General features: G+C 39.9%; 1 protein-coding gene across 1 annotated transcript in view; it reads left to right on the top strand.

Moving 5' to 3' along the window:
• LOC122542599 (A disintegrin and metalloproteinase with thrombospondin motifs 12-like) overlaps positions 1-18,624 on the top strand; it is a 565,140-nt gene that overhangs the window by 242,162 nt on the left and 304,354 nt on the right. The window contains exons 6-8 of the mRNA XM_043680588.1: positions 8,244-8,368; positions 10,439-10,588; positions 12,808-12,951. Coding sequence (XP_043536523.1) covers positions 8,244-8,368; positions 10,439-10,588; positions 12,808-12,951 — 419 coding nt within the window. The remainder of the gene's footprint in view (positions 1-8,243; positions 8,369-10,438; positions 10,589-12,807; positions 12,952-18,624) is intronic.

Raw genomic sequence — 18,624 nt, 5'->3', positions numbered from 1 at the left:
CCATGTATTTGTACAAATGCCTTTTAAATGTTGCTAATGTATCCACCTCAACCACTTCTGCTGGCAGCTCATTCCACATGTGTACCACCCTCTGTGTAAATACTTTGCTCCTCAGGTTCCCTTTTATTCTTTCCCCTCTAACCTTAAACTGATACCCTCTAGTCCTTGATTCCCTAACCCTGGGAAAACGACTGAGTGCATTCACCCTATCCATGCCTCTCATGATCTTATACATTTCTATAAGATTCCCCCTCAGTCTTCTACGATCCAAAGAAAAACGTTGTAGCATGTCCAACTTCTCCCTATGACTCAGACCATTGAGTCCTGGCAACATTCTTGTAAATTTCTTCTGCACCCTTTGCAGTTTAATAATATCCTTCCTATAGCAAGGTGACCAAAAGTGAACACAATGTCCAAGTGCTGCCTCATCAACATCCTGTACAACTGCAACATAACTTTCCAAATTCTATATGCAATGCTCTGACTGATGAATGTCAGTGTGCCAAAAGCCTTCTTCACTGCTCTGTCTACCTGTGCTTCCACTTTCTGAGAACCATGCATCTGAACTCTGAGGTTCCTCTGTTCCACTCCACTCCTTCAGGGCCTACCATTCACCACGAAACTCCTACCTTGATTTGACTTTCCAAAATGCAAGATGTCACACTTATCTATATTAAACTCCATTTGCCATTTCTCGGCCCACTTCCCCAGCTGATTCAGGTACTGCTGATATTTCTGATAACCTTCTTAACTGTCCACAATACCGCCTGTTTTAGTGTCATCTGCAAACTTATTAATCATGCCTTGGACATTCTCTTCCAAGGGGACAAAATGAGGACTGCAGATGCTGGAGATCAGAGCTGAAAAATGTGTTGCTGGAAAAACGCAGCAGGTCAGGCAGCATCGAAGGAGCAGGAGAATCAATGTTTCTGGCACAAGCCCTTCTTCAGGAATCTGATTCTCTTCCAAATCATTGATATCGATAACAAACATCAATGGGCCCAGCACTGTCCCTGAGGCACACTACTAGTCACAGGCTTCCAGTCCGACAAGCATCCTTCCATTATTACCCTTTGCTAGCTACCAGCAAGCCAACTGTGTATTCAATTTATCAGCTCCCTCTGGATTCCACGCAATCCAACCTACCAGAGCAGCCTACCAGGTGGAACATTATCAAAGGCTTTACTGAAATCCATATGGGAGCCATTTATGTCTACCACCTTGCCCTCGTCAACCTTCCTGGTGACTTCATCAAAGAACTGTAAACAAATTTGTGAGGCATGATCTCCCATTCAAAAGCCATGCTAACTGTCTTTCCCCTGTCAAACCCTGTCTTTCCAAATGCATGTACATTTTAATCCTCAGAATCTTCTCAAGTAACTTACCCTCCACAGATGTTAAGCTTACTGGCCCATACGTCCCAAGGTTTTCTTTACAACCCTTCTTGAATAGTAACACAACATTCACTACCCTCCAGTCTTCAAGGATTTCACCTGTGGCTAATGGGTCCTATTCTGTCCCTAGTTATTCTTTTTTCATTAATATGGTTAAAGAACGTCTTTGGATTCTCCCTAAGGCTATCTCATGCCCTCTTTTCACCTCCTTATTTCCTTCTTCAGTAAACTCCTGTATCCCCTATATACTCCAGGGATTCCCTTGATCCTAGCTGCCTATACCTAACCATTCCTCCTTCTTTTTTCTGGTCAAAGACTCAATATTTCTTGTCATCCAAGGCTCCCTATTCCTGCTAACCTTGCCTTTCACCCTCTGAGGAACATATAGACCTTGAACTCCAGCTATCTCCCTTTTTAAAGGCCTCCCACATGCCTAAAAACAAACTACTCCAATCAACCGCTGCAAGCTCATCTAATTCCACAGAAATTCTCCTTGCCCCAGTTTAGAACTTGAACCTGTGGAACAGCTTTGTCCGTCTCCAGAACTATTTTAAAATTAATGGAACTATGGTCACAGGTCCCAAAGTGCTCCTGTATTGTCACCTCAGTCACCTATCCTGCCCTATTTCTCAAGAGTAGGTTGGATTTTGCCCCTTCCCGGATAGGACCCTCTATATACTGCTTGACCAAATTTTCTTGAACCCACTTAACAAATGCCACCCCATCTAAGCCCTTAAAGCTCTTGCAGTCTCTGTCTATGTTAGGAAAATTGAAATCCCCGACTATGACAACCCTATTGCTCCTGCAAGTCTCCCCAACCTCCCTGGATATTTGTTGTTTTAATTCCCGTTGACTATTTGGGGGCCTATAGTACAACCTCAACAGCATCACCATCCCCTTCTTATTTCTTAGCTCCACCCACAAAGCCTCACTGGATAATCCTTCAGTTATTTCATCACAATTTACATGGTTGGTAGTTTGAGAAGTAGTTGAAATGTGGTTTGCAAATGAACTGGAGCAAAGGAGTTGCACAAACGGAGATGCAGCTGTCAAAAATCACTGATTAGTTTGTCGAGTGCCAGTTGTGGACGGCAAAGGCCTTTTGCCTGTCAACAACTGAGTGATTGGTTAAAAATCTTGAGGCTGTGAAGTTAGGGAAATGTCATCCTATTCTGGATCAGTGGTGCTGGAAGAGCACAGCAGTTCAGGCAGCATCCAAGGAGCTTCGAAATCGACGTTTCGGGCAAAAGCCCTTCATCGGGAATAGCCCTGATCCAGAATCTGGTTTCCAGCATCTGCAGTCATTGTTTTTACCTAAATGTCATCCTATGTCCTCCAGCTCTGAAACACACACTTCTGTGCAGTAACACTTACATTAACCATGAAGAAAATTATCCCTTAAGATCCTTAGTTGTTTTACACACAAGTGCTTATGCCTTCATCAGATTGGGTGGAGATGAATGTACCATTAAATGTTTCAGCACTGTTATCTTATAAAATTTAACTGAGGCAACATTACCTGGGTTGGCAGGACTTCAACAGCACTCCAGAATTATGTGAAAGTGAAAGGCAACCAGGGCATACATTAAAAGAAATGGCCTTACACTAAATTAAAACTGATTTGGTCATTGATATTATTACTTATTATTCACAGGACTACTGATCAGGAAAATGTAGTCAGCAAAAATATCAATATAATTTAAATGATCACGTACAATGCAGATCAAGCTCAGTCTTAATAAATATATACTATGATTGGAGAATGATTAGCTTGTTAAAAGCTACTAATTAATTTAAGTTCAACCAAAATGCCAAAAGAATGATCCTAGCCTAAATTTGCTCCCCCTATTCAGTGATTAATTGTAAGTAAAGAACTTATGCAACAACTATCAAATTATATCAAGCTTTCTCGACTGGAAATGCGCCAGGCATTAGGGATTTTAAATATTCCTGTCTGGAAGCAAAATCGTATACCATGGAAACCTTTGAAGTCCAAACATACATGCTGCATGGATTAGTGCTGAGCCAGCAACTGTGTACTATATATATAAATTCATGACTAGGAGGCAGGAAGCAAGTATATTGCAGTCAGATTTGCAAATGACAAAACAATAGATAGAAAGGCCAGTTGCGAGAGGGACATAAACATTGCATTATAGAGTGATAGAATCCCTTCAGTCTGGAAGCAGGCCATTTGGTTGTCGACTCCACACCGACCCTCTGAAGAGCATCCCACCCAGCTCCACCCCCCCTACTCTGTCCCTGTCACCCAGCATTTCCCGTAGCTAATCTAGAGCATAAAAATATAGATTGATTGAGTGAGCAAAAAGTTGGCAAATGGAGTACAGTGTAGGAAAATGTGAGGTTGTTTATTTTGGATGGGAAACCAAGGCAATAAGGAATTATTTAAATGGAGAAAATAGAATGCTGCAACACAAAAGGACTTGGGGGTACTTGTGCATGAAACACAGAAATGTCAGCACACAGATGGACTTGGGGGTACTTGTGCATGAAACACAGAAATGTCAGCACACAGATGCAGCAGGTTACCAGGAAGGTGAATGGAAATTTGGCCGTTATTTCAAGCGATTTGGAGTATAAGAAGAGGGAAATCTTACTACAACTGTGCAAGTTGCTGGTGAGAATAAATCTGGAGTCCTATGAGCAGCTTTGGTCCACTTATTTAAGGAAAGATAACATTTCATTTGTGTCAGTTCCAAGCAGGTTCATTAGGATGATCCCTGGTATGGAGGGATTGTCATGTGAGAAAACATTTGGGACTCTACTAACTGGAGTTTTGAGGAATGATTGAAACATAAAAGCTTTGTAAGGAGTTTGACAGAGTAAATACTGAATGTTTCACCTTATGAGAGAGCTGAGGACCTGAGGGCATATTCTCATAATAAAAGGGCACAAATTTAAAACAGAGATAAAGAATTTCTTCTCTCAGAGGGTTAAGAGTCCTTGGAACTCCTTGCTACAGAGAGCTGTAGGAGCAGAGACTTTGTGTATATTTATGCTGAGGTAGATTCTTGAATAGTGCACGTGTCAAGGGTTAATGGGAAAGGGCAGGAGAGTAGATCTGGGGCGTGTCAGATCAGCCATGATCCTACTGAATGACAGACAGGCTCCAGGGGCTGAAGACCTACTGCTGTGTATCTAATTCTTATGCTCTTATCTTCCTTACCCTACACTGTTGTTGCTGACAGGGGCTGGGTTTTTCTATGGTTCCAGTGCTGCAAGCAGCTTTCTGATACCTCACCCAGTTGTCAGAGTTATTATTCAGATGAATAACTTTGAAACTGAATTATCTATTCAAACTGAAATGAAACAAAAAATATATCAGATCCAAAAAAACAAAAGATAAAACTGTCTTTTTGGTTAGAAGACTTCTGTTAGAATTATATTGGTCTCTTGTCAAGTCTAGTTCTGCCATAGAAATTGGTCGATTACGGCCTTAAATTTCGTAAAGGTTGAGAGAGTCTCTGGCTTAGCAAAAGAGATGTTGGAGACCAATTCTGGAAAATCCTATCCTTGAATTCTACAGCCATTATTATTCTTGCTGAAGGAATGGTGGAGAATGGAGGTAGGTTATAGTTTGTACAGCCTTGGTTTAGGAAGGCAGCTGTAGGTATTAAAATGTAGCTTCTATCAAACAGATCAAATTTTTGTAAGTAGGATATAAAAAAATGTGACTTTTGAGCTTTAGAACTTTGAGGATAAACTCAAAAGTGGCTACAGTTCTTAAGAAGGACAGGATACCGTTTTGAAGGTGCAAGGTGTCCCATTGGTTAGGTTCAAGGTAATCTCTGGAAGAGGCAAGTTCTTTTAAGTTTGTAAAACTGGACATGAATATATGTTAAAAAGTGAACTCATCGACACAGTCAAACTTATTGGAATTTTCAAGCTGTCAAGGGAATTAAATATCCTGAAAGTATTGAATAAAGAATTGTCTACAGTGTAAAATAAAGTTAGTGTAAACTATTTCACTGTGTATGTTGGTAGAGCCTGCAGGCTGACTTCATAGGATTTGCGTTGCATGATTATTTCCATAACCCTCCATTATCTCAATGAGATGTTTATTGGTTTACAGTTTGATTGACAGCCCTAATTCATAAAAGGTATTTGAATTAGGGTTATAAATAAAATTGCTAAAATATAATGAGCCAGGTTTTTATCAACAAAAGAGCATATTTTTAAAACAAAATAGCGAATTCATTGACATACATGTAAAAATATGATTTTATTTTGTCTCAGCATGGGTTCTGCGGTCTTCCCTTGGGTGAGTTAGCATTGGCTAGGGTAAGGGCAAAGATTGGTAGGTAGGATCATAGGTTGAATTACGTTGGCACAGAGATAAGATGTATGGAGCAGATAAAGGGGCGGATGATATGATGACAGGTGGGTAGACATGCATAGATTGGCCTGGAGGTTATGATGGGTCATGGGAGTTGGGGGCATCAGGTGACCAGGCAATGGGATAGGGAGGTTTGGGCTGGACAACGGTTTTGTTTTGCTCTTTATTTCATTGCTGAGAGAAATGGTCAAATCACTGAGGCAGGCCTACCCTACAGCTTGCCTCCCCTCTCTGGTTGTAATGAACTTTTTGCATTGCAGTGGACTTGACCTTAGTTGCTAACCTTCATTTCCCACTGAGATGAAGATCTTACAGTCCAGAGACCTTTCTTCCTCATTGTGCTAGAGAATGTGGGCGTTTTCCCAACTATGCATCCTTGAATGGGAATGCAAATTCATTCCCATATTTTTTCTTCCTTTTAGTTCAATCTCCTGTGTTTCTCTGGAATTAACTGGGATTTCCCAGATTGCTATCATTTGTAGACTATTCTTTTCATCCCTATTTATAAAGAGCGTTTACATCTCAATGTGCATTTTGAAGAAAAGCACCAACCTCAGTCCCTGTAAAGTTCTTGTCTCTGTGTATCTGCACTTGTATTATCCCCATATTGGCTTCTTACAAGAAAAGCTTGACTATCAGAAATCCTAGATTGAGCTCGATTGTGTGAAACATTGGCCCTCATTTTTATTCTCTCAGTGTACTGAGCAGAACTATTGCAACAACTGCCCAATGTTGTGGATGGGATGACAAAGCATTTTATTGACCAAACTCAGTTAGTTTCAGTTGGCAAGTTGTGTACCAACAACGCTGTCACTTTTTAGACTGAGTTTGAAATCTGTCAGGCCAGCCATAAAGCATGATCCAACAGTAGAGGGCTAAAGAGGACAGCAGGATTCATTAGGGATTGGATGTAGATCATTAACAAAGGGCAATAAGGTTATGAACTTGAAGCAAGGACAATGAAGAAGGTAGTCCTAAAATTGCAAATTAAATTAAATTTTGTTCTTGTTGGATCTCTTAAAGTGATACTTGTTTTGTTGCTTATGTAGTGTTTTACCCCATGTTAAAGCCTAGCAAACAGGTCAGGAAATGCAAAATAAAGATATCAAGTTTTTTAGTTGATCTCCAATGAAGTGATGGGAGCTCCCAGAGGAAACATCCAGGAGTCTCACAAAGCTATGTCATTCAAGTGATTTATTTTGCATTTCCTGACCTCTTTGCTAGGCTTTAACATGGGATAAAACACTACATAAGCAACAAAACATGTATCACTTTAAGAGATCAGACAAGAACAAAATTTAATTTACTTCACAGTTTTAGGACTACCTTCTTCACGAATGCATGAACAAGAAGGGAACAGAAGGATACAAATCCTATCAGTGAAGACAGTTTTAGTATGGAAGGGCAAAACGTGTCAGCACAGGCTTGGAAGGCCAAAGAGCTTGTTCCTGTGCAGTATTGTTCTTTGGTCTTTGAAGGAATTGAATGCAATATCTCCAGATTTGCAGACGACACTAAGCTGGGCGGCAATGTGTGCTGTGAGGAGGATGCTAAGAGGCTGCAGGGTGACTTGGACTGACTGGCTGAGTGGGTAAATACTTGGAAAATGCAATATAAAGTGGATAAATGTGAGGTTATCCACTTGGGTCACAAAAACTTGAAGGCAGATTCTTGCCTGAATGTTGGCAGTTTAGGGCAAAGTGAGGTGCAACAAGACCTGAGTATCATGGTGGAATGGTCACTGAAGGTTGGCATGCAGGTGCAGCAGGTGGTGAGGAAAACTAATGGCATGCACTCCTTCATAGTGAGAGGATTTGAGTATCGGAGTAAGGATGTCTTGCTGCAGTTATACAGGGCCTTGGTGAGGCCTCACCTTGAGTATTGTGTGCAGTTTTGGTCTCCTAATCTGAGGAAGGACATTGAGGGAATCCAGCAAAGGTTCACCAGACTGATTCCCGAGATGGCAGGACTGACATATGAGGAAACACTAGACCAACTGAGCTTGTACTCAATGGAATTTAGAAGAATGGGGGGATCTCATCGAAACATATAAAATCCTGATTGGACTGGACAGGCTAGATGCGGAAAGAATATTCCCGATGTTGGAGAAGTCTAAGAATAAGGGGTAAACCATTCAGGACTGAGATGAGGAAGAATTTTTTCACTCAGAGAGTTGTGAACCTGTGGAATTCTCTTCATTAGATATACTCAAGAGGGTACTGGTCATGGCCCTTGCAGCTAAAGGGATCAAGGAGTATGGAGAGAAAATGAATGGGAGACTGACATTGCATGATCAGCTATGGTCATATTGAATGGTTGTGCAGGCTTGAAGGGCTGAATGGCCTACTCCTGCACCTATTTTGTGTGCTTCTATGTTTCTCTGGTCATAGTCCATCCTATGGAGTTCATTTAAACATATTGTGATATGCGGCAAAACAATGTCATGTCTAACAGTTTTGCTTCTGATATAATGTTGTTCAAACCTTTTACAGAAAGAATTAAAAATCATTCATCACGCTGACCATACTCTTTCCAGTTTCTGCAAGTGGCAAAGAAATGTGAATCCTAAAAGCGACTCCACTCCACATCACCATGACATTGCTGTATTGTTGACGAGGTCAGTTTGATTTTAAAAATGTGAATAATGAGCAATTGGATATATTCTAAGAAAATATGAAGTAACACAGCAGACTGATCTTTAAAAGACAAATAGTTTTTTATGATGGTCTGAGAATTGGCATGATTGACTATGGATACAGATTATAGGGCATTCATCACAATGCATACTTGCTACCTGCAGGTTGTCTTGATAGATGTAAAGTCTTGGAAATTGATTCCATTATCTTAACTGCCTTAAGGCTGAGGTAGCTAATGGTCTTAAAGATGTGATGAGCATGAAATATTTTCCTAGAAGGTGGGTTAGCATTTTGGATGAGTTAATCAGGCTTGGTTTTCACCTGCTCTATAGGCTGGGCAATGTTTGGCCAGCATTTCAGACTAGAGGAAACCTGAGAAGTGCAGAAAGGTCAGATCAGCTCGGGACAAGGTAAGGGTTGGCAGATTTAAACAGAGAAGAGGAGGAATTACTTCTCTCAAAGGGTCACTATCCCAGACTGTGATGGACACTGTGGCAATTAATTCATTTCAGGAGGAAATGGACCAACATTTAATTAGTAACAGGGGAAAGGGTGTAGAACACAGGCAGGGGATTTTGAGGCAGCATGAGATTAGCCATGATTGTATTAAATGGTGGAGTAGGCTAGAGGGGCTGAATTTCCTACACTTGTGCCTAGTTCATTAGATTTTTAGATTACCTACAGTGTGGAAACAGGCCCTTCAGCCCAACAAGTCCACATCGACCCGCCGAAGCGTAACCCACCAAGACCAATTCTCCTACATTTAGCGTGGCCAATTCACCTAACCTGCACATTTTTTTTTTGGATTGTGGGAGGAAACCGGAGCACCCGGAGATGATTGTATTAAATGGTGGAGTAGGCTAGAGGGGCTGAATTTCCTACACTTGTGCCTAGTTCATATGTTCTTATGTTCTAAATGCCTTCACTGCATTCCTTGTAGACCAGGAAGAGGAGGAGTTTTTTTTCTTCTTCTGGACATCCACCACAAGCTTCTCTCTCATCAATACTGCCCCCTAATACACTCATTGTTGCCTGCTTCTTGACCCTCTGTGGAGACTGAATTCCCAGTTTGAAATCAAACTCATTCATTTCTGTGGCTTGTTGAAAAGTGCTTCTTGCCCAGTCAGGAACACACCGCACTATTTTCTGGGCAAGGAACCTGTCAATAATGAAACATACTGTTTGAAAATAAAATTCCATACAGGGAACATGCAGAGCCTGAGTCCCATATACTATCTTGCACCCTCACCCCACACATTGTCCCTAACACCAAGTTCCCTTTGAAATAACTCCACACATGTCACTATCCTGTCACCAAATTACCCATTATTTATATGCAGAGAGTACTTGCTTCCTCAAAGGCAGCTTCCTCAGAGCTAGCTCTCAGAGTGAACAGGGGCATTTTAGTCCCGCCAGGGATCCCTGATTGGACCAGATTAACAGCCCCAGACAGGGAACTTATATTCTATGAGGTCCACCTGGCTGATCTCGTTAGAATCCAGCATGTCTGAATGTTTATAAGAAGAATCCTCCTTCCCGTGCTTTACTTAAATGTAAGTAATTACTTTGGATAAAAATATTTCTATTCTTGTGCAATGGGGATCCAGAGTCAACTGTTGTGGAGTTTTGCAGCAGTGTTTCTTTGGCATATGTGTCTTTTGCTTACTGAGATGTACAATCTTTGACATCTTTAATAAAACATCAGAAAGTGTTCCTTTAAGATTGAAATGTTTTTGCAATTGTTTTGAACATGCTGTACCTGCTGCTAATAAAAATATTTAGGCGGCTTCAAACTTCATCATGCAAATGATGGATTTAAAAAAGGAATACGTTTTGCACATTTCAATAGGCACCTATTTAAGATGATTTCTGCTAGAGTATGTTTTGTAAATGTTTTTGCTAGTTACTAATGATATTGGCTGGATATTGTATGATATTGATGTAGAAAGTGGCATTAATAGCAGCATGTCTCTTAATCTCTGTCAACCCAGCAATCTCAGGATGCTTTATGTTAAAATGTCTAAATTAATCTAAATGCTGTTTAATTGCAGGATGGATCTCTGTGCTGGAATGAATCGTCCCTGTGAGACATTAGGTCTGTCACATGTGTCAGGAATGTGTCAACCGCTTCGAAATTGCAACATTAATGAGGATTCTGGCTTACCAGTGGCATTTACCATTGCACATGAGATTGGTCACAGGTATCTCAGCCTTTATAAGCAGAGAGAATAGTTCATTTCCACAGGTTAGGAAACTGTGCCTGCTATTAACTGATCTCACTACGGCAGTGATTGAGATGCTACACTTGACCTCTGTGGTCAAGAAGAATTAAAATCCAAGGTTTTTATATGTGTTTGTCAGCCAGTGATTTGCTGTTGGAAAACAGAAATGCACTAGACTGAAACAATTCTGGTACATAAATAATTTTCCAACAATCTTGCATAAGATAGAAGTAGAGAGAATGTTTTCACTGGCAGGTGAAACTAGGACAAGAGGGCATAGCCTCAAGATTAGGGGGAGCAGATTTAGGAGTGAATTGAGAAGAGACTTCTTCACCCAGAGGATCGTAAATCTCAGGAATTCCTTGTCCAGTGAAGTAGTTGACACTACTTCAGTAAATGTTTTTAAAGCTAAGATAGATTTTTTTGAACAATAAAGGAATTAAGTGATACGTGAGAGTGCAGGTAAGTGGAGCTGAGTCCACAAAAAGATCAGCCATGATCGTATTGAATGGCGGAGCAGGCTCAAAGGGCCAGGTGGCCGACTTCTGCTCCGAGTTCTTATGTTCTTATGAATGAGAATTGGAAATCAATCTCTACCTGTGAAACTGTGCTCCAGTCAGAGAGCATGTAAAGGAGTGAAAAGCCAGGTTAATTAACTTCAATTGTTGTGGGCTAATATTTTTTAGATTGCCATTTGGGAAATATATTATGAATCAGAAAACTGATAGATCAAGTAAACTTAAGACCAAAGTAAAATATAAATTCATGAAATCAGGTGTTCTCTCTGACAGAATGTGGTGTATCAGTGGGCTGCAAGTTCATTTTCAAAAGTTCTGCATTTTAATCCTTTACATGGCGTAGCCTTCACATACTTTCCTGTGTGAACATTATATTGTGAGAGCCTTTCAGTAGTAAATAATTTTGAAATAATAGCAATAACTCCATTGGAATTAGCAGTTTTATGAAGGGTAAAATGTATTTGACTAATTTGCTAGTCATTAAAGGTGTAACATGCAAAGTGGATAATGGAACACCTGTAGATGTAGTATATCTGGACTTTCTGAAGGCATTTGATAGATTGCTGCACTAATAATTAATACACAAGGTAAGATCACATGAGGTCAGGGGTAACAAATTGGCTTGGTTGGAGAATTGGCTAACCAACAGAAAGCAGAGAATTGAGATAAATGCATCTCTCTGTAATTGGCAAGCTGTAAGTAGTGGGGTGCCACAGGGTTCAGTCCCCAAGCCCAACTGTTAACAATCCGTGTTAATAACTTGATTGAGGGATAGAATGTGGTATAGCTAAATTTGCAGATGAGACTAAAATAGCTATCAAATTAAGAAGATGTAGAGCATATATATCCTTTTGTGGGGCAGTCTAGAACAAGTGGTCATATTTTAGGCTGAAAGGTGGCAGATTTAAAGCAGACACAGAGAATTACTTCTCAAAGGGTCATGAAGCTATGGAATTCACTATCCAGAGTGCGGTGGATGCTCAGACATTGCATAAGGAGGAGATAGATTTATCATTAATAATGTGTTAAAGAATGGAGTTGAGGCTGAGATGATATCTGCCATGATTGTATTACATGGTGGAGCAGGTTCAAAGGGCAGCATTGCTTACTCCTGCTCCTAGTTCTTATTTTTTTCAGTTCTTATAATCATTAAGTACTCACAATCTTACATTTTTTGAAGTGTCATCTCAGGCAGTTCTGTCACTGTCCCTTCTTCAGAAAACAAAATGCTGTTTTTTAAATATTTTCTTCTCTTTGTGGTACTTATTTTGTAACACTTTCAAATCTTTCTTGGGTTCTAACAGGTCCTTGCAGTGCTCCTTGAGATGGGATGGACAAATGATTTGTTCTTAGGTGTCACAAAGTCCCTCCTCTTAATCTGAATTTATATAGGCAAAAAAATCACCATAGTATGTGAGTTATAAATCCATTCATTGCACACAGTTTTCACAATGATATTTCAATTGTGATTTTCTAAATGAAATTTTGCAGCTGGCCGAGGGATTACAGTTTTGATAACGCTGTAACCTTTGGATATATGCCTCTTAAACTATTCATCAGAATTGAAATGTGTAACATTTATTTCAAAAGTTATGCATAAAATGTGAAGTATAATAGAATAGAAATGCACTGCTTGCTAGTGATGTGGCTGATGATGTACAATTATTATTGTTATTACAGTTTTGGCATCCAGCATGATGGACAGGGTAATGATTGTGAACCCTTTGAGAAGAATCACTTTATCATGTCTCGGCAGTTACAATATGATCAGTCTCCTCTCATATGGTCTCACTGCAGCAAAGATTACATCACACGTTTTCTGGAGTGAGTCATTTATTTAATTTATGCCGTTGTGTAGTCTGAATTGAATCATTTTCATTTTCAGTTCACTTTGCAAATGGCCTTATTTGAAAATTGTTCTGTGTTGTGGCATGACATTGGATGGTTGTACAGGGTGAAAACAAGGAGGATGAAGTAATAAAGTCACAGAGTTTCTTAGAATTGTTTGACTAAATCAGATGGTTTGTACATGGAAGGACCAGAGCATGATGAATTAATTGATGCTGACTCTTGAGGATGGTGCAAGTTAGGACAATTAATCAGTTAACAGTGATTCATGTTCCATTTCGATTGTAGCTCAAGAAAGCCATCAAAGGTGATGCTAGGAATAGCATATGTTTACAGGATTTAATTTTTAAAAACAAGTGGCTAGCTATTTTGGAGGGATGAAATTTGGTGCAGCCCTCACAAGGAGATTAAATCTTTTAACGTTAGTTTTAGATTTTACAAAGATTGCTTGGCTAACAAAACAGAAAGAAACAAAGAGGCACAGAATGGAATAGATGCAGTAAAATGGGTACAAACAGGGTATTTCTCACTGTGCTGCACAAGAGGTTCTTCTTGAGACTTATGACAAACAAAATAAGAAATTAACTAGGAAGGACTGGATATATTACCAGAACAAGGGAGTGAGGCATTCACAGTCAAGGAAGTATTACCTTTGTGAATAAGGATTCTGCACGGGGCCGTGACATATGCTGGGTGGTTCTTGCAGAAGGATATAACTTTAAGAATGATGTTTTGCTATGGGAAAATTCTAGCGAGTGTAAGGTTACCTCAGATTACAACGGGATCTTGATCAGATGGGCCAATGGGCTGAGGAGTGGCAGATGGAGTTGAATTCAGATAAATGTGAGGTGCTGAATTTTGGGAAAGCAAAGCTTAGCACGACTTATATACTTAATGGTAAGGTCCTAGGAAGTGTTGCTGAGCAAAGGGACCTTGGAGTGCAGGTTCATTGCTCCTTGAAAGTGGAGTCGCAGGTAGATAGGATAGTGAAGAAGGCATTTGGTATGCTTTCCTTTATTGGTCAGAGTATTGAGTATAGGAGTTGGGATGTCATGTAGCAGCTATACAGTGGATTGGTTAGGCCACTGTTGGTATATTGTGTGCAATTCTGGTCTCCTTCCTACCAGAAGGATGTTGTGAAACTTGGGAAGGTTCAGAAAAGATTTACAAAGATGTTGCCAGGGTTGGAGAATTTGAGCTATACGGAAAGGTTGGATAAGTTAGGGCTGTTTTCCCTGGAGCATTGGAGACTGAGGGGTGACCTTATAGAGGTTTATAAAATCACAAGAGGCATGGATAGGGTAAATAGACAAGGTATTTTCCCTGGGATGGGGGAGACCAGAACTAGAGGGGCATGGGTTTAGGGTGAGAGGGGGAAACTTTTTCACACAAGAGGGTGATGTGTGTATGGAATGAGCTGCCAGAGGAAGTGTTGGAGGCTGGTACAATTACAGCATTTAAAACTCATCTGGATGGGTATATGAATAGGAAGGGTTGAGAGGGATATGGGCTGGGTGCTGGCAGGGGACTAGATTGGGTTGGGATATCTGGTCGGCATGGACAAGTTAGACCGAAGGGTCTGTTTCCGTGCTGTCCATCCAGGTGACTGTATGACTCTATAACATACCCAAATATATGAAATATTGTTAAAGCCAAAAATAACACTCAAGAAACTTGGCATCATCCAGACCAAAACGGCAACTTGAATGTTACCCCATCTACCGCACGTCTCCACTATTATCGAAAAGATGAACTGCAGCAACTCATCAAAACTTGTTCTACAGCACCTTTTAAATCTGCAAACTCTATCACCTAGAAGGTCAAGGATAGCGGTGGCTTGAGCGCACCAGTGCTTACAAGTTCCACTCCAAGCTGCACACCATATTGACTTGGAACTAAAACACTGAGTCAATGTCACAATGGGAAAATCCTGGAACTCCCTTCTAAACAGCCTTGTTGGTCTATCCACACCCCACTGACTGCAGTGGTTCAAGAAGGGACTTGCTTGCCAGCTTTTCGAAGGCAATTAGGGATAAACAAGAAAGGGTGGCCTAGCTAATGATGGCCACATCCCCAAATTAATTGAAGTGGCAGTGGTTCCAGAAGGTAGCTCCCACCTTCAGAAGGGCAATGAGCGACTGATAATTAATGCTGATTCTGCCAGCAATGCTTACATCCCATGTCTGAATTTCAACAATATGTTTGGACGCACATTGAGCACATTGGTCCCCATTCCACTGTGACTTCAGCTTCCTTAAGCCCTCTTACATACGGTGAAAATCTCAAATTGCAATGAAGATGTTGAAATATTTTTGTAAGGTTACAGACAAGATGTGCTGAACAGAATTTTACACTGTTGGATTAGAATCAGCAAAGACTCAGAAGGATAAATCAACTGCGTATTAGAAGTGATAAATACTTGATAGCCTCAAGGTGGATAACGACCTCTGAAGCAGGTAGTGTTAAAGCTTGAGACTTTGATGGATAATTGAATACAAATATCACGGTAAATTGAGAAATCAGGAAATGAGAGATATGGCAAATTGCATCTTTGTATCAGTCTTCATGTGTGAAGGTTGCACACATTGTCAAACTTGTTTTGTAATCCGCAGCACATGTACACGATTAGGGCATGTGCTACAGAGATATTACATAATTTGTAAAGTCGAAAATCACAAAACACTGTATTATAGTCCAACAGTTTTATTTGAATCTGCAAGCTTTCAGAGCACCTGCTCCTTCCTCAGGCAGCTAGTGAGAGACAATAAGTCGGACACAGAATTCATCGTAAATTATTAAAAGGTCATACATATTATGTGAATGTATTGAACAAATATAGATGGCTATTAAATCTTTAATCAGTTAGAATGGAGGTGCAGGCTTCGATTGATTAATATGTAAATCCCTGCCCAAGGTAACTTCAGGTTTTATCAGAATAAAGGTCAGACAAAGCATTTTAGATGTGAGGCCATGTTTCAAGTCTGTTTTTATCTCATCCTGGAGCCAGACTGGTTTTATTTCCAAAGCAGGAACTTATAAAATGCTATATTGACTGTCTGTCTTCAGATTGTGTATTTTTTTTAACAAAATAGAATGTACCTGCAAATTCAAATCTGCAAAAGCAATATCACCTCATAGATTTATATGTGTGTGTGTATGTGTGTGTGTGTGTGTATGAGAAGAGGATCTGTGTGAGTGTGTGAATGTGTTTGTGTGAGAGAGTGTATAATGTGGTGGGGTCATCTGTAGTGTCATATAAACCCAAGATCCCACTTGAGGCCATCCTCATGGGTATCAAATACAGCTATCAGCCTCTGTTCAGCAACTCTGTGTTGTTGCTTGTCCCGAAGTCCACCTTGGAGGATGGTTACCCAAATATCTGAGGCTGAATGTCCTTGACTGCTCTCATACACACACTGTCTCTCACATACATACACACACACTCACACTCTCTCTCATGCATATATTCCCTCACTCTCACACACACTCACACATACACACATGTTCATATTCACACTCTCTTGCAGGCATATACTCCTTAACATACACACACTGTCTCTGAAGCACACACACTCTCTCACACACATGCGTGCTGTCACAAACATATACTTCCTCACACTCACACCCCCCCCCTCAAGCACATACATATACTCTCTCAAGAGCACACGCGCACATACATACACTCTCTCTCAAGAGCATGCGCACTCACACACACACACACACTCTCTCTCTCTCTCCCTCTCCCACATATACACACACATATAAGTCTATGGGGTGAAATTCTTTTGCAGGTTTGTATTTGCAGATGCATTCTACAGAAAATACACAATCTGTAGATAGCCAGTCAGTGTGGCATTTTATAAATTCCTACTTTGGAATAAAACCAGTCTGGCTCCAGGATGAGATACTACAGACTTGAAACATGGCCTCACACCTAAAATGCATTGTATGACCTAAGGTGTCACCTTTATTCGGTTAAAAATCACACAAAACCAGATTATAGTCCAACAGGTTTTTTGGAAGCACTCGTGTTTGGAGCGCTGCTCCTTCATCAGGGAGCTGACAGTTTGTGTGATTTTTAACTTTATCCACTTCAGTTCAACACCGGCACCTCCACAGCATGACCGTTATTCTGATAAAACCTGAAGTTATCTTGGGGCAGGGATTTACATATTAATCACTTGAAACCTGCACCTCGATTCTAACTGATTAGAGACGTAATAGCCATCAAGGTTTGTTCAATACATTCGCATAAACTTTTTGCATTATCTTTTACGATAAATTCTGTGTCTGATGTATTCTCTCTCACTAGCTGCCTGAGGATGCAGTGGAGCTCCGAACGCTTGCAATTTCAACTTAAACCTGTTGGACTATAATCTTGTGTCATATGATTTTTGACTTTGTCTACCCCAGTCCAACACGGGCGCCTCCACAACTTTATTTGTAGGAAGACCTGAGTGTATGTATTACAATGTTGGCTTCTGACAGAAACATCTCAGTGTTTTCCAAGAGCTTAATGGTTTCATTGGTAATATTTAAATGTCATGGTAAATTGTAAAATTGGGAAAGTAGAGATGTATCAAATAACATTTTTGTATCAGTCTTGATGTCTGAAGGTTGCACAAATTGTCAAATTTATTTGGTAATCCACAGCACATGTGCAGGATTAGTGAAGGTGCTACAGAGAAATTCAAGATATTAAATTATTTGTAAGAAGACCTGAGAGTATGTGCTACAGTATTGATTCTTTATGGAAATATGTCAATATTTTCAAGATCTTAATGATTGCATTGGCAATATCTAGAAACCTTGAGATCAGAGCCAGGAAATTACAGTTCAATTGGTTTAATCCTGGTTTATTCATTCTTTTGAAAATTATAGATATTATAAGGTGACTTGAATAGCTCAAGTATCATATCTGAATTCTTTGAAGTGTGAACTAAATTAAAGCATTTGATTGAATTCAACATCTGAGGGTTTTATAAAAAAATGTGAGAACTGAGTAGTAGTTTTGGTGGATTGAAAATTGCACTAACAATTTAAAAACAAAAGATGGAGACTTCTAGTATTGCAGTGAGTTGACACTTACCCTTTGGCTCATAATCAGTTCTAAATTCAGCTCAAATTTGGCAGTCTCGCAAAATGGAGTGACAGAACAGTTGCTGTGAAATTTGGCTATCTCGGACAACGTAACATGGATTTTAATGAGGTCAAAATGATTACCTTGTATTTTTAAGATTCTGATGTCTTAAGATTCTGATGTCTTTTGAAATATGCATTGTGAATGATAAAATGGATTTCTTATCAAACACTACTAAAATTCATAAGGTTTAATAAAACAGACTGTCATGGTTTCCTGACTCACTTGAGAGTGGAGAACTATTATCTACTGCAGCATCTGACAAAGTAGTGGTGTAGTGTAAAAACTGGACCACGCTCATCTGAATGAGATGTTTCAGTGCCTGCTAATCATTCAGATTTTTCTCCCCATTGCCAGGCTTGTAAAGTTCCTAGTTGGCCTAGAAAGATTAACAGTATTATTTATTAGGTTCACGAGAAATAAATTGTAATCAACCACTTCAGTATAAAATATAATGAGAGAGTGATAATTGACATGTTGGAATATTGTGTGCAATTCTGGTCTCCTTC

This window comes from Chiloscyllium plagiosum, chromosome 1 (assembly GCF_004010195.1).
Source record: "Chiloscyllium plagiosum isolate BGI_BamShark_2017 chromosome 1, ASM401019v2, whole genome shotgun sequence".
Taxonomy (NCBI): Eukaryota; Metazoa; Chordata; class Chondrichthyes; order Orectolobiformes; family Hemiscylliidae; genus Chiloscyllium; species Chiloscyllium plagiosum.
This window is presented reverse-complemented; position numbering and strand designations above follow the sequence as displayed.